This window comes from Hibiscus syriacus, unplaced genomic scaffold, assembly GCF_006381635.1.
Source record: "Hibiscus syriacus cultivar Baekdansim isolate YM2019G1 unplaced genomic scaffold, ASM638163v2 tig00111402_pilon, whole genome shotgun sequence".
In the NCBI taxonomy this organism is placed as follows: domain Eukaryota; kingdom Viridiplantae; phylum Streptophyta; class Magnoliopsida; order Malvales; family Malvaceae; genus Hibiscus; species Hibiscus syriacus.
In genome coordinates, this window is record NW_024063082.1 from 701,184 (window position 1) to 718,067 (window position 16,884).

Consider the following 16,884-nt stretch of genomic DNA (forward strand, 5'->3'; position numbering starts at 1 on the left):
ATTTTTTTTAAATTGGAGGGATACATCGAGTCAAAGAATTAAATACGGAATGTTGAACATTAATAAAAGCTGAAGCAAGTAGAGAGATTAATAATGATTGAGCGCAAGCAATTTCGTTAGGCTATCAATCACCATGTTACACACGTGAGATTTGAATAATTGGTTCGATTAATAATTAAATTGAATTATTTAAAATGAAATTAATAAAATTTTAAATATTTTAACTATTAACCGAATCAATACTTGTAGTTTTGATTCAAATAAAAATTTAAGTAGCAATAAAATAAAAATAAGTGTATTTTGTTAGATATTTTTTCATTTATGGTCATTAATTGGACTTGATAATGAGATTAAAATATAAATATTCAGTTTTAAATATAATGAGTTATCGCTTATTGATGTGATTTTAGTTTAAAATTTTAAAAGATATTCATTATATATTATAATTTTGATTAATTGATTGATTTTAAATATATTATTTGATAATCAAATTTAAGAAAAAATTAATATTTATTAGCCAAATATTTTAATAATCAATTAGTTAATAAAATTAAATTTTAACCAATTAATGAACTCCCCTACTGAAAACCCCAATCAGAGCAGAAGGAAGAAAGTACGCCTACGTTACCAAACCAAACATAATCAAAAACCTTTCCATAACCTCTCTCTCTTGGCTTTCAATTTTTTTTAAGGAATTCCGATGGAAGAAGACGATGAGTTCGGAGATCTTTACTCGGACGTTCTCATGCCATTCTCATCAACATCGACGACGACATCGTCGTCGGCATCCGTTGCCCCGCAGCCACACCAGCCTTCTCCTGCACCCACACTTCGCCACCTTCCGATCGATCTCAACCATCAATCTCAAATTCTACCCTCCTTTAAATCTCTTCCTCCTCTAGCTGTCCCTGCTGGTGCAGCTCCGGATTCGATCCCTTCCACCGATTCTGCTCACGAATCAAAGGTTCTGGATTCTAAACAAGGACCGGAACATGAAAAAGAGGTTGTGTTTGATATTGAAAAGGGGCTTGGTAATGGAATTGAGGATATCGGCTCAAATGATCCGTTAATCCCGGGTTTAACTGAAGCGGTTCGCCAGGAAGATAACGATAACAGAATTCAAGGTAGTCAAGCGGAAGCCGATGGAGAAAGGGATGATTGGGATAGTGACAGTGAAGATGATCTACAGATAGTATTAAACGACATCCCCCAAGTTCCGATGAATATGGAAACAGGAGGAATGATGGGCAAAGATGACGACGACGAAGATGGGGGCCAGCTTGTTCTTCTGGCTGATGGAGATGCTAACCAAGGGATTGGGGAGCAAGAATGGACCGAAGGAGGGAAGGTAGCGGATGGGGAGAAGAAAGAAGGCGGAGAAGCAGGGAAGATTGGCGATGCCGGCGGAGGAATCGTCCTTGCTCCGAAAATTGGGTACAGCAGTCATGGGTACCATCCATTTCATTCTCAGTTTAAGGTCAGTGTGTTAACATGTTGATGGTGTTGTTCTTGTTAAATCAAACAAATTGGAAACACCTCGTAAAGAAAAGGGGTTTTTGTTTTTCATATGCCCCGATTGTTTGATGAATCATCGGGATTAATTTAGTATAGTTATCGGTTTGTAAACTTTTACAGATTGAAATTATAAATAATAGTCCGAAGATTTGACTGGTGATTACATTGCGATGTTTTCTTTTTTGATATCATACTTAAATATTGAAGTTCATAACGTTCAATTACTGTCCTTCCATTTGGCGAGCCTTTGGTTTTGCTCGTGGCAGGCCCAGAAGCACTTCTATCGATACTAATAGGAGTACGTTTCTGTTTCACTCCAACGCTGGCTTACTTCAAAAGGATTCAAACATTTTTCATGTATCGTCGGCTGATGCAATTCTAACTTGTTAGTTGGAAGAAAGGGCTCTTTAATTAATCTTTCCTCTGATCCTAAACTTGAACTAGACAACTTTTAAAAAAAAAAAGAAATAAGAAGAAAGTTCGGTCATAAGTTTTAATCTCTGAACGTTCTGGGGCACATTAGTTAATGGTCTCATTAGTAAAACGTTCATAGATTAGGTACACAACTACAACCACAGTTAATGCCTTTTCAGATATGATATGTGAAGATATTTCTGTTGATCTTTAACTGTCTCCTACACCAATAATTCTCTGTAGGATCTGTTGAAGATGAAAAATTATGTTCTGAATTTTTTCTTTATCTCTGTGTTGAGTAATTTGTGCTCAAGAGCAACTCCAGATACTTCTGTAAAGGAAAAGTGCAAACAGCCTGGTAGTGAAAGAAATTGAACGCAAAATGTTTTCTGTTTATTGAAGTACAAATTCAAGTCAACTGCTAAAATTTGTCGATACTGTGTTTGTTTTCATGTTCGAAACCATTTTCAAGCAATTAACCCAAACCTTGTCATTGGTTATGGAGTTTTAAGTTATTTCCAACTTGAGACTTGTTATTGTAATGGACATCTTGGTCGCTCTTATATTCTTCTGCAACGTCGTTAATTATATTATAAGCTGTTCATGTGCCACTTATGCCTTCTTTTGGCTTATTACATTGTTAGCTTTATCTTACAATTGGAGTGTCATCTGATTTCCTTGTTTCTTGATGCATGCTATAAAGTGCATTTCTTATTTAGCTTAAGAAATTTTGATTTGGCAGTTTCTTTAACTTAAAATGAACCTTAAAACTAGAATGTGTTATCCTATGGAAAGTTTGATGTGTGTATGATTAGGTTCTCATTGACTGATTGTCTGTTGCAAACTGTAACTTTTGTAGAGGAGAAAAAAATTTGCTTCGCTGTATGATCATTCCATTTCTTTTATTCCGGTCTTATGCCTGCTTGTTCACTTTGATTTCTGATTAATGCCATGATTTATTTTATACTACATGGCAGTATGTAAGGCCTGGTGCAGCACCAATGCCTGGAGCCACTGCAGGTGGTTCTGGAGGAGCCTCAGGTCAGGTTTCTCCAATTATGGGTGCAATGGCTGGTCGTGGTAGAGGTGATTGGAGACCATCAGGAATGAAAGCTGGTCTTCCCATGCCAAAAGGTTTCCATCCTAATTTTGGAGCGCCTGGCTGGGGTAACAACATGGCGGGGCGAGGTTTTGGTGGCGGGCTGGATTTCACACTTCCTTCTCACAAGTAATTGCTTAATTTTCTATATTTATATTTTTATTCAACGGTAGTTTTTTATCACTATTATTCAATGTAGTTGATGGTGTTAATTTTGATCTTGTTGTACTAAATCATTTTATTTTGTCTTTTAGAAGCTGATAATGTAGAAAAAGTTGACTTGCTCTAAAATGCCTTTGGCTTCTGTAATGCTTGTTATGTTTCATTCTCCTAATATCATGTATGAATGATTTTAGTTTCACTGTTTTTTTGCCTGCCTAATTTTTACTGATACTATGTGGTTTCAGGACTATATTCGATGTCGACATTGACAGTTTTGAGGAAAAGCCATGGAAATATCCTGGTATTGATCTCTCTGACTTCTTCAACTTTGGTCTAAACGAGGAGAGCTGGAAAGATTATTGCAAACAACTGGTAATTAATCATTTTCAATGATTTCTTCATTCAATACTATGGGAACTAATGTCTAAGGGGTTGGATTGTAATATATTGCAGGAACAACGCCGCCTGGAGACAACCATGCAAAGTAAAATTCGAGTTTATGAAAGTGGGAGAACAAAGCAGGTAATTTGGTGTTTTATATCTGGAAAAATGTTTCCTTTTAAGAGTAAAATATTTGGATCTGTGGCTTGGCTTCTGCAGTTTTGCTATTGCCATTGAGGGCATTTCTTTCTTGGTTTCTCTTAGGATTATGATCCAAATTTGCCTCCAGAATTGGCAGCAGCAACTGGGCAAGTGGTTACAGCTGGTGCTTCTAATACTGTAAACTCAGATGGCGGACAAAATGACATGACAAAAGGAGCTGCTCGAATGCGACCGGCGCTGCTAGTAAGCTTCATTTGCTGGTTTTTCATTGCATGCATTATAATTATAAAAGCAATCCTGTTAGATGTCTAGATACTTCAATCATACTTATTTGGTGTCCAATTATCAACAAAGTATGTTATCATGTGTAATGAATGATCTCATGTATTCTAGACCTTTTGCGCAATTCCTTTATATCTATTCAATAATTTTTTAACTGTACCAGCCAACTGGAAGACCAATACAAGTGGAGGGAGGTTCTGGGGAACGCCTCCCTTCCATTGACACTCGGCCACCTCGTCTCCGTGATTCAGATGCAATTATTGAGGTTAACTGTCAAACCTTGTTTCAATTGCACTTAGCTCAACTCTTATTTAGTATCTGTTTGCTGCTTATGCAAACTTGTTTAACTCTCAATTGTTTAAACAGATTGTTTGTCAAGATACCCTAGATGATGATTCCTCCACAGTCAATGGTGTTGAAGATCGGGCAGAAAATGATCTGCCAATGGAGGATGTTAGAGGAGGTCTTGCGTCTGAGGCTGAGATTGCACACAAAGATACTGAATATTTTAATGGTTTTCCAGATAATAGTAAAAATCAAAAGGAGCTAGTTGAAAGGACTTTGAATTTTGTTCTCAATAATGTGCATGAAAACAGAGCTTTGCCTTTCCCTGTGGAAGCATCAGGTCCATATAGTCCTGGATCTAGGGGTCAGGGTCCTATGGATCCTAGTGAAAACTCTGGCAGCCCTCATGATGAGAGGTATGAAAATTAAAATTTAATTAATTTATTGACATTTCTTTTGGATAAGGCTCATAGAATTATTTAAAATCAATATTGTTGCTTTCTTGACATTTCTGATTTTATTGTTCTAATTTATACAGATTTCTGCTTAAATCTTTCAACTAAGAGAAAAATTCTGGATATAGTTGTCATAAACTGATAATTAATTATAGTGAAATTGATAAATTAGTTTCCTTGTTTTAGAAGTTCAAGTAAACATACTTTCATGTTCCCTGAAAAGTGAAGGAACTTGGAGGATTGTGGGTTTCTTAAAGAGAGGATGATGTGGTAATATTCTATTTATCCAGAGAGAGAAAATAAATGCTACTCAAGATGGCCAGTTTGAAAATGGATGAAACTGGTAGCTATTCCTTATTATCATTGACTAATCAAATTGCCCTCTCCATAGGTGTAACTAATGGAGATGGATATACTTTTTTCAATTTTTGGCTGTGAAGAGAAACGAATCCCTGTTGCTGTTATGATAAACTATGAAGTTTATGCCTTTATGGTTTTCTTAGCTTGATGTTTAGCATATAATTAGATGGTAATATGACATCCCCATGACTAAATTTTATTAATCCTCTCCTTGACACAGGAATCGGCACAGAAGAGCACGTAAGAAATCCCCAAGCATGACACCTATTCATGGTAAACAGGATAATGTAAATGATACCGATGAGGAAGAATCTGTTGAAAGCATGGATGATAAATTTCCTCTCGTTAGAGATCCCAGGGAGTTAAGTGTGGAGTGCAAGGATGATGTTGATGAAGAACTTCAGTCAGCTGATGGAAGCCCTGATACAGTAAAGGACGAGGTAATAAGTGGCACCCATAAAGATGAGAGTTCACTTAATCCCATGAAAACTGGAAAAATAAGATCTGAAGTAGAGCAATGGAAGCTTCAAGAACTTGACGAGGATGAGGATTCTAGGGTTGCAAGAAGTAGTGAAAACAGCACAGCAAGATCTGGCAGCAGCAGAGATTATCAGAAGTGGCTAGATGGTGCTGAGGATGAAGTTGTTCAAGGTGAACATTCTTGCATTGGGATTGTCAAGAAGCATCTTCATGAACATGATCAGATTTTTCGTAGAAATGATCGTGATGGGAGACATGACATTGAAAGAAATCGCATGGCAGGTAAATCAGGAGATGATTCATATCCTCTTAGAGACTTCGATGCTAGCTTGTCACATAATATGCGTGTTGAAACAGAAGGCTTTATTAGCCGAAGAGAAGAGAGAGTGAAAACCCTGATGGTACTTTGCAGTGGAGGGAAGATGATCTTTATGGCAGGAAAAATAGAACTGGGGACTTAAGGAAAAGAGAGATTGTGATAATGGAATGGGTTCTAGGAACAGGGCTAAGGTTCGAGAAAGTGATTGGAGTCACAAAGATGATTGTCCACCTAGACGACAATCGGACAATGGCAGTTATAAGGATGTCAGTGCGAGACATAGGGAAAGAGATGATAATTTGAAGAGTAGGTATGAAGCAGCTAATGATTACCACAGCAAAAGAAGGAAAGATGAGGAGTATCTGAAGAGGGACCATGCTGACAAAGAGGGCATCATGCATGGACCTAGAGAATCCAGCAGCAGTCGCAGGAAACGAGAAAGAGACGAAATCTTAGACCCGCGTAGGAGAGATGAGCAACTAAGAATACGAGATAATTTTGAAGAACATCAGTCAGCTCGGCACAAGGATGAAGTTTGGTTGCACAGAGAGAGGGTTGAGAGGCAGCGGGAGAGAGATGGATGGGATAGGCTAAAGCAATCCCATGATGGAAGTTTATCAAAACGGGAGAGAGAAGAAGGACGAGGTAATATGAGGAGCGGTCGTCGTTCAGAAGACAAAGCTTGGGTTGGCCATACCAGGGGAAAGGATGAATATAAAGTTTCTGAAAAAGAATACCAACTCAAAGAGACAGTACGCCGCAGTGAACTGGTGAAAAGAAGGGATTGGAATGATGATGACAAAAGTCAAAGAGGGCATGAAGATTTATATGCTCGTGGACACCAATTTAGTAACAATGAGAGAAAATCCAGGCAGGAAAGGTCAAACACTCAGAGTGACCGTGCTGTCAATGCTTCAGATAGCCTAAAGGGGCATGAGAAGAAACACAAAGAAAACACTAGGAAGAATAGAGATTCTGTACCTGGGAATACAATCACTTTGAGTTCTTCCCGGAAAAGCCAAGAAGATTTAAGTGGTCACAACAATGAAACGGTATGTTTCATAGACTCAAGGACATAATGTTTCTTTATTGGCAGGGAGAAAAACCCCACTGCATTTTCTGGAAATGTGCCTATACCTGTACATACTAAGTCTTCTGTTGAAAGATGATGCAGTTTCTTCAAAATTAGAGGTTTTGGTTTTAATTACTCTATCATTGTTGTTTTTGAAACATCTGTTAAGAATTTGGAGGACTGTGTGTCGGTTCTCGGTACCAACACAGTTCTCATGTCCCGGTTATTACTTTTAGATTGAGACTTGAGAGTAACTTATATTCCTCATGAACTCTTCTTTACCTCTATAGACAAAATTACTCTTATTTCTACTTTCATATTAATATTGTAAAGGTTGTACTTCTGAAAGAAAATGGTTAGTTCATCTATTGTCGTTATCATCATCATTATTACTGTTTGCCTTGCTTAGGGCTTGAAAAGTGATGAGAAGAACCAAATACGTCATAACTCTTCCAGAAAACATAGTGAAGATGTTTCTTTGAAGATGTTTCTTTGGATGACGAACAGCACTCCAAATTGGAAAGTTGGACTAGCCATACTGAGAAGGATGACAATATCAACAGCAAGTCATCAGATTCCTTGAAGTTCAAGTAGATTGACAAGATTAATAATGAGGTATCTTCTGAATCTAACAAAATTGCAGATGGACCTGGTAAATCGGTTGAGCTTGCTGAGAACCACTATCCTCCCCTGTCTGACAATAAATATGTTAATGAGCCAGAGATCAAGGATGCTGATACAAGACCATTGGAGGACCAGCACCTTGACACTGTTGAGAAACTGAAAAAGCAAAGTGAGAGGTTCAAACTTCCAATGCCTAGGGAAAAAGATGCCCCGGAAATAAAGACAGAGAGCGAGACACAACCTTCAGTCAAGAATGAAACCCCTGTAGATTCAGAGATTAAACATGAGAGGCCTGCATGTAAACGAAGGTGGGTCAGCAACTAATAGTGGAATAAGCAACCTACATTTTTGCTATGCTGGCTCTGATTTTAAACTGTTTGACCCCAAAGGTCCTGTGCCCCATATTTTGAAGTGGTCACTATATGATTCCCAGGATGGAGATTTACCACAGTTACCATCATACCTCATATGCTATTGTAACAAAGCTGCTGCCATGTACTCTTTTTATCTTTCCAAAGCCATGTGTATATGTAATGTAACATTAAACTGGTAAAAAATGGTGGCACATATTCCGTTAAGAGTCAAATTGAGATGAGTTCATCCGATTACTAATCCGGGTGCGACGAGGATCACACCTGATAAAATATTCAGTACCTTTCTGGCTTGTGTAAAGTTGGCAGCATCATGGATGAGGAACTTGTTCTGATGCTTATGACTTTCAATGCTGATAGCTTTGAAGTTTGAAGAAAAACCTGGTGCTGAACATTGAGGAGATAAGAAGAGACTTTGCACTTGCAATGATTGGAGGAGATACTAAAGGTTTTGGCATGGACGAAAGGTTGATACCTTTATTTGTATTAGTATACCTTAGCTGGATTAGATTATATCAAATTTCTCATATTTAATTGCTTTTCTTACATTTCTTAAATTTTGACAATCGGTGTGGAGAGCTCCTTTTGTACTTGAGAAACAAGTTAACCAATTAGTGATGAAAAGGAGTTACTTTTTTCAATCATCTCCTTCCAAACTGCCAGTACTTATTCATGCAATGATTGTTAAATTCTGCTCTTTGTTTCTTAAACAGTTCCTGTTTCATATTCTCTAATTTCCATCTGTGGTCATCAAATAATACCTAATGCAAGTTGATGACGACGATTTTCTATTAAATGACGATTAAAAATGCAAAAACAAAATATGATCTTAACTTTACATTATATATTTATATTACATATGAAAAAATATATGTATATCGTATATTGTTATAGAAAATTATTTAAATTAGAATCAATCTATACTATAACATTATAAATATCTACAATTAAATTTAAACAAAAACTCAAATAATTTGACTCAAATTTCTTTTATTTAACTTGATTCGCTGAAATTTCAAATAAAACTTAAATTATAAAATAGCATTCCCATTACTCACCCCCTAAATAGCTTCACTAGTCAATAAACTTTGAAATCGGCAAGCATTGAAAATGGTAAAGTCCGGGTTTTCTTTCTTCGTATGAAAGCTCGCTCTGACTCTTAAAATTCAACTTCATAATGGTCAGAAATCAGGTTAGTTTCTTCTCTCGTTGCAATATTCAAATACTTTGATTTTTCGTCAGCAGCATGAAAACATATGTTTTCTGCTATGAAATTGCCCACACGCAAAAATACACAACTTTCAAAGCAAGATTTATGCGTCATTATCATACAAGAATAGTGGAAAAGCAATTTTTAGTTTTCTCCTGTAATCTAAACGTATAGATCTTGCTTTACAGACTAATAAACTTTCATGCATACTTTCTAGACAAGAGATTACTTTTCCAATGGCTTCTAAAACCATCTTCTTCTTCCTCCTCTTGCTGTTTATCTCATTTAAACAAAGCCTTGGCTCAAAAACATGGATCAAAGCTGGTTACTGGGTACCTAGCGGCACCCTTCCTATTTCTGATATAAAATCTGCCCTTTTCACTCATCTCTTTTGCGGTTTTGCTTATGTAAACTCAACCTCCTATCAGCTTTTTATCAACGCCTCAAATCAACAACCTGTCTCTGACTTCACAAATACTGTAAAACTAAAGAATCCCTCGGTTACTACTCTCTTATCCATTTGGGTCGGAAGAACCGAGTCGACCACCTTCTCTTTGATGATTAATCAAACTTCCCATAGGAAATCTTTCATTGAATCTTCAATCAAAATAGCCAGGCTTTATGGTTTTCATGGTTTAGACCTTTATGGGGTTAATAAGCCCATAAATGGCACCAATATGAGCAGTTTGGGTGCTTTATTGGATGAGTGGAGAGCTGAGGTAGTTGCTGAGTCAAGAAACTCTGGTAAGACTCAGTTGCTATTAACTATGTCGGCTTATGGCTTGCCAATTGTCAACTCAGTGAGTTATCATATTGATTCTGCAATACGAAACTTGGATTGGGTCAATATTGTTGCATATGACTACTACGTGCCAACAGTAGAGAGGTTTACTGGTTTTCATGCTGCTTTATATGACCCATCAGGAAGGGCCAACAGTGATGCTGTCATTGGGGAATGGTTAAAGAGAGGATTCCCTGCTGAAAAGCTACTTTTAGGTTTGCCTTACCATGGATTTGGATGGGTACTTGTTAACTCGGGTGATAATGGCGTTGGTTCAGCAGCTTCAGGGCCGGCTAACACGATTGATGGTTCAATGGCGTATTGGTTTATTAAAGCATCCATTCGCAACAATGGTTATGGGGTTGAACCGGTGTATAATTCTACTTATGGGGTGAATATTTGCAAAATGAGATCGATTTGGATCAGTTTCGATGATGTGGAAGCCATTAAAGCTAAGGTTTCTTATGCCAAGGTGAAGGGCCTACTTGGTTATTATGCCTTTCAGCTCTCCAGTGACGATAATTGGTTGCTTTCAGAAGCTGGTAAGATAGTTATCTCCCTTAGTTTCTATGGAATCTCTGGTCTCTATGTTAGAACGCTTCAATATTCGTAGAGAAATACTGAAATTTCAAACATTGACAATTTATTGCCTCTATTTAGTATATTTTGACTTTCAGGGCTTTCTAATTTAATAATCTATGACTTTTTTAATGAGTTTTTACTGCTTTTAGGGTAGAAAATTAGGGTGTCTTGTCAACTTTGCATGCTAAAATATTAAAGAACAGATCTTTTTTTGCTGAAGTTTTGAAATCATTGCAAAACCTTGTACTATAATTCATGTAATGAATAATATATAAATGTTCCACAGCTTATGGAATAGGCACTAGTAGTCAGCAGAAGAAACACCAGTTATCGGTGATTGTTCCAGTTACAGTTGCTGTAATTTTTCTACTGATGATGGCTATCATCTGTTACCTGCAAAAGAAAATATTCAAATCACAAGGTAACTTATTGAACATGTGTGAATTTGCAATGCTTCGAGATGATAATCATACGTTAAATCAACAAGGTTTCGATTGCAGGGCTTTTGAGTGTTGCGAAAATGTCGGTTTCATGGATAAGAACCAAAATATCAGCTGAAACAAAGCATGGAAATAGTGATCCTAGTCTGGAAATTTTGACATTCTCTACCATTAAAGCTGCCACAAAAAACTTCTCGAATGAGAATAAGCTTGGAGAGGGTGGATATGGACCTGTTTACAAGGTAATAAATTAGTACTCTGTTAGCCATTTCCGAGAACTGTATGTTTGCTGCTTACCTGCAGGAGCCTCTGAAATTCCAATACATTCAAACGATGAAACTACTCATTGATTATTAACAAATAACAAGTTAACTGTTGATTGAACATTTACTTGGTATTCGGAACTATTAACTGCAATGTGAATGTTACAGGGAAAGTTACCGAAGGGGCAGGAAATAGCAGTGAAGAGGCTCTCGAAGAGCTCGAGTCAAGGTTTTGAAGAATTCAAAAACGAGGTCACTCTTACAGCTAGGCTTCAACATGTGAATCTAGTTCGAGTTCTGGGAATTTGTACTGAGAAGGAAGAAAAAATGCTGGTTTACGAGTTCATGCCGAACAAAAGTTTGGATTTATACCTCTATGGTATTGTTAAGAACATTTTTATGGCATGTTATTCCATGTTGGTGGTTTCATTAACTTGTCCTAAACTTCTTAAGCTTAAAGTATGTGTTGCTTATTCATTTGATCAATGCAGATCCACTTAGAAGACATCTGTTAGACTGGAGAAGACGAGTTTCGATAATCGAAGGTGTTACACAAGGGCTTCTATATCTCCAAGAATACTCGAATTACACGATAATTCATCGTGATATAAAGGCGAGCAACATCTTATTAGATGATGAAATGAACCCGAAAATATCAGATTTCGGCATGGCCAAGTTCTTCAAGAAGGAAGAACTCGAAGCAAACACTGGAAGAATTGTTGGGACATAGTAAGTGAACCAGATATTGTCAACTAATACATATCAGATCGTTTTCCAATCTCTCCCATTGCATCTATATCTTGTTAGTAATTCTTCAATTCAATGTAGTGGCTGCGTTCCTCCTGAATATGTAAGGAAAGGAATATACTCTACCAAGTACGATGTTTATAGTTTCGGAGTTTTACTTCTGCAAATTATAAGCGGCAAGAGGAATTCCAATCTCTATGGATGCCATGAAAACTTGCATCTCCTTGAATTTGTAAGTAACTTTGAGGCACCCATTTTTCCTTTTCATGGCACAAATATCGGAAATGCATAATGTCGAAATGATATCCAGGCTTATGAATTGTGGAAACAAGGTCGAGGAACAGAGTTTTTCGATGCGTCACTGGACGATTCATCTTCGTCGTGTAAGCTCATTACATGTATGCAAGTGGCACTGCTATGTGTGCAGGAAAATGCTGCGGATAGACCGTCTATGGTGGAAGTTTCCGCGATTCTCAAGAACGAAAGAAGTGTTGCAATCTCTACACCTAAGAAGCCTGCATATTCAGTTATAAGAGATGAAGATAGAAAAAGTATAGGCACAGAGAGGAAGAATGTTTTTTCTGTCAATGATGCGTCGATAACCCAAGTGGCACCTCGATGACAGAATGTGAACGTATTTGCACACATTTAAGTATAAGAAATATGTTTTTACTAATCTTTGATCATGCAGTTGCAGATATTAATGGTGTTGGGGTTAGTCGAGTTGATTTATGTTGTACAAAAACATTATTTCTCTACATGAATAAAATTGATGATTTAGCAAAACCATTTTAACTCAGTATGATGATAAACTCTACGATCGATAGTTGCATAGGATATGAATGTGTCCTTTGAACTTCCCTTGTGACAATATATTTACTGTATTGACTAACCAGTAGACATGATGTCTTTGAACAACTATGTTGTTTATGTAAACGATGACATACTTCATATAACTACTTTTCTGACAAGAATTTAGTTTTCATGGGTATGTCTTTAAAGCCATGGAAATCGCCTGGTTCTACAAGAGTTTGAAAAAACTATATCCAAAAGTCTCCTTAAAGCGGTCCCATTTCACTCTCACATAGGTGATTTATGTTGCTTGGCTCACTGAAGCACACAATGGTCATTAAAAGCTTTGCTTAGCCTATATCACTTTGATCGTTGTTTACATCATAGGAACGAATTTGGGATAAGAAACCCCACAGTGACCGTACATGATTTATGCAATTAGGTTCTCTCTCTGAATTTAGATCTTAAGATCTCCAATCAACTAGACAGGGTTTTACTTCACATAAAGCCTTTAAATTTCATGGGCTTTAGTCACGTTCTTTTGGATGTTTTCACAACTTGATCTTAATTTAACTCATTAGTTAGTGGATACACGATGTTATCCTTTGATCTTACAAAATCAATAGAGATAATGCTATTTGAGATCAGTTACCTATGGTATTGTGTCGACGACGCACATATCTGACTTACCATTATACTTAAAATTTTATGCCAGTCACAATATATGCATGTTAGGAGCACATGTTTAAGCCATTCAGGAATATCTTCTAAGAAATTTTAAATCCATTCAGCTTATTCTTTAGACTCATCTAGAGCTACAAACTCAGACTCCATTGTAAATTTGATTATCAACGTTTTCTTAAGAATTTCCATGACATGGCTTCTCTTCCCGATGTGAAACATATTCACTTGTGTCGTTGATATCTTGAATATCAAATTTCAACTAGCATCAATCTACCCTTCTAAGATAATAAAATAGTCAAAGAAAATATAAATCCATCGTTTAGGACCTATTTTCAGTTGTTTTGGTAATGGAGTCATTACCTTCTCAAGACAACCCCACATTTTCAAGTGTTTGTATGAACATGTTTTGGACCTTTTTATAACTCTATGGTGTCTTATCTTTTTTTCTTTTGTGTGAATCTTATTTAAAAGGAAATTAGTTGATAGAACAACTTCTCCTTTCTCCACATGTTCTGTGATAACCCAGAACTTTCTAGCATTGCTTTTATTGTTTCCTTTAAGGTTCAGCTCTTCCGCTTTGCTACTCTATTTACTCTAGGAGAGCACACTAATATCACTTCATGAATAATATCATAATCTACACAATCACTTATTATCATCTTAATATTTTAAGTTGGTTTTCAACTTTATATTTAAAGAAAATATTTTTCTATATAATTTCACTTTTGTTGCTTTAGCAAATACACATAGCAATATTTTTTTTATCATCAATGGAGGTAATAAAATATTTATTCTCCATTATTACGAATTTTAAGAACTTGACCACTAAAATTTTTATACTGTCAGCATCTTATGTTTCATATTTATGATCTAACGTCATCCATAATTATTTTATTAATCTTATGCATAATATACACATTATAATGTGTATCAGATAATACATGAAGTCAGAGTGCTACCAAGCTTTAACACCTATGAATATGAAAACAATGTTTACCTCATCTTCTCTAATAATATAAGGATAATCTGATATTTAGCCAAATATATCAAATAAAATAACATTTTATGTTATCATATCTTAAAATTCTATCCATAGAATTTTGTTTTAACACACGAAATTAGAATTAATAATAATTCAAACAATAAACAGAAAGTAAATTTTTGTTTATTCTCCTAACAAAATTTAGTTAGAAACTAAAGTAACAAACTTGTTACTTTCAAACGATTTCTATTATAAATAGTAATCAAATAATTTTGTTTGACGACAGAATTAAAATCTCAGTTGATTTCAAATACGAAATCAAAGATTCTAATGAACAGAAAATTAATTCTCGTTTATTTTCGGTTATGTTATCGGACAAAATCAACGTTCTGAAACAAAATCAGTAACTGTATGTGATTTGTGACTACTAAATATGGTCGCGAAATATGTGCAAGTATACACAATCGAACAAGTAATACAGTGATGAGTGAGTATCGTATCCACAGGGATTTGAAGAAATTTATAAGTTCAATCAAAGCAATTAACTACTTTATCTAAATATAGTTAGTGCAATGGTATATACAAATGAGAATGCTGAGGCAATGTGAAATGTATGTTGGTGGGAATGGAATGATGGTGTGATGTGGGAGCAAATAGGGATGTCGTGGTAAAATGGATGTAAATGTCTTGGCAAAAATAGATTGAGCGTAGTGAAACCAATTGAAAATGTAAAGGTAAAGCAAAATCTAAACACTCGATTTGAATAAAATAACTTTAGAATCCTCACAACAAGCTACTATAGGAATGAATGATAGGAGACACTTAGAAAACTTAAGTCTATCTTCTCAGGATGGTCTTACTTCTATGCCTTACTTGCCCGACAGAGTTTACAAAAGGTGTCCTATGCTATCTCTAGTCAAGGGACTATACAGGTTGAGAATGCCTTGGAAATACCTCTCGGCGTTAGCAGGTGCAGGGATCCTATTGGTTCAGATAAGCAGAATATGTCACGGCAATACCACTTTGCATCAGCATTAACATCTAACCTTTCGACCGAGCACTACTCCTTTTAGCCAATTGAAATCCTAGCCTTATGTCTAGTTACTATCTAGAACACATTGCTTATGTGGATCCTCATTAGTTTCTCTCGAACACTAAATATATGTTATTTAGTCAAACACAAAATATATGTTACTTAGTCATTCTCTCGAACACTAAGCATTCTCCTAAGGAATGACTATTCTCTTAGCTTTTACAACCATAAGGCATTAAACATCATAAACAAAACAAATAACAACATAAAAAAACAACCATCCATTAAAATAAAACTTAAGCATCCATAATGAACTTTAACCAAATAAGACTAGTTCATGGAGGGTTCGAATATTCCAAGCAACAAGGCATGAAGATCATTCGTTTCATACAACCCAAATATGATAAATGATAAAAACATCAAAGGGATGGAGGAAAAGCCTTCGACGTGCACTGTCGGAGCTCCTCCCGACCACCACGAATTGTCCTAGCTCGCTAGCTCCTCTCGGACGTCTAGCTCGCCACTCCCTCTAGCTTGTTAATGGAGGAATGTCATGACAGAAACGATTGACGAAAAAAGGGACATTTTCTTTAGAAATTAAGCTCAAACGTGGTGTGAAAATGAAGGAAGTCCCTCATCCGATGGCCTTATCTCCTATTTATAGTGGGAAATAAACCTAGGGATTTGTATCAAAATTCCTAGGATACCCCGAGTTGTTCTCTTCACGTGAGGGATGATGCAGAGATGGCAGTGGTCTCCTCCTAGGCGGCTGGCAGTGGTCCATCCTGTGAGAATTGCAGTTGGGCGTACGTACAGATACGATTAGCCGACCCAGGTGGCAGATGTTCCCTCCTAGGTGTCTGACAGTTGAAGGCACGTGAAGACAAGGACAGCTGGCTGAAAAATATCTTCCTTTGTCTTTCTCGCTTCCAAAATGACGTCCGAGTTGGCATTTGTATTCTGCTCAGCATTCCCAATTTGTCATGACAATTCTCCTCGCTTGTCCTTGCTCCTAAATCCTGCACATCATCAAACAAAACACATTCCCCATAACGCAACATCGTTTTCAAAATAAAATTCCACGACAAAATATATTTCCACCACATGTAACTATATGCTCCTAAATGCATCTATATGATCTTATATGAGTTCTTAGACAACCAATAACTTAAGTGAAAATGCCCTAAATATGACATTTTTACGGAGTTATATGTAATCAACGTTACTTTCAAGACAATTTCTGTTAAACAGATTTGTCCACTCTGAGATTTTTACAAACACGTTAAAACAGAAAGATAAATCCCGAAATATATTTATTTGCTATCTCTTTTTTACCACTATATCTGAATCGTTTTAGATTAAAGAAAGATAAAAGAAAGGATTCTAAAT

General features: G+C 36.3%; 1 protein-coding gene and 1 pseudogene across 1 annotated transcript; both read left to right on the forward strand.

The window, feature by feature from the left end:
• The first annotated feature begins 620 nt into the window (after positions 1-620).
• LOC120161565 lies at positions 621-8,325 on the forward strand (annotated as a pseudogene).
• A 1,077-nt stretch (positions 8,326-9,402) lies between these two features.
• Positions 9,403-12,708, forward strand: LOC120161961 (putative cysteine-rich receptor-like protein kinase 23). The gene is made up of 7 exons (XM_039172160.1): positions 9,403-10,514; positions 10,841-10,975; positions 11,055-11,236; positions 11,426-11,636; positions 11,749-11,986; positions 12,086-12,236; positions 12,315-12,708. Exons 1-7 carry the CDS (start codon positions 9,428-9,430, stop codon positions 12,624-12,626), a joined length of 2,316 nt encoding a protein of 771 aa, XP_039028091.1. The 5' UTR covers positions 9,403-9,427; the 3' UTR covers positions 12,627-12,708.
• The last annotated feature ends 4,176 nt before the right edge of the window (positions 12,709-16,884 follow it).

Excerpts from the sequence above, each read along its gene's own strand:
- LOC120161961 (XM_039172160.1), top strand. The coding sequence starts at position 9,428 with ATGGCTTCTAAAACCATCTTCTTCTTCCTCCTCTTGCTGTTTATCTCA. Across the intron at positions 11,237-11,425 it reads GATATGGACCTGTTTACAAG|GGAAAGTTACCGAAGGGGCA; the intron begins GTAATAAATTAG and ends TGAATGTTACAG. Across the intron at positions 12,237-12,314 it reads ACTTGCATCTCCTTGAATTT|GCTTATGAATTGTGGAAACA; the intron begins GTAAGTAACTTT and ends AATGATATCCAG.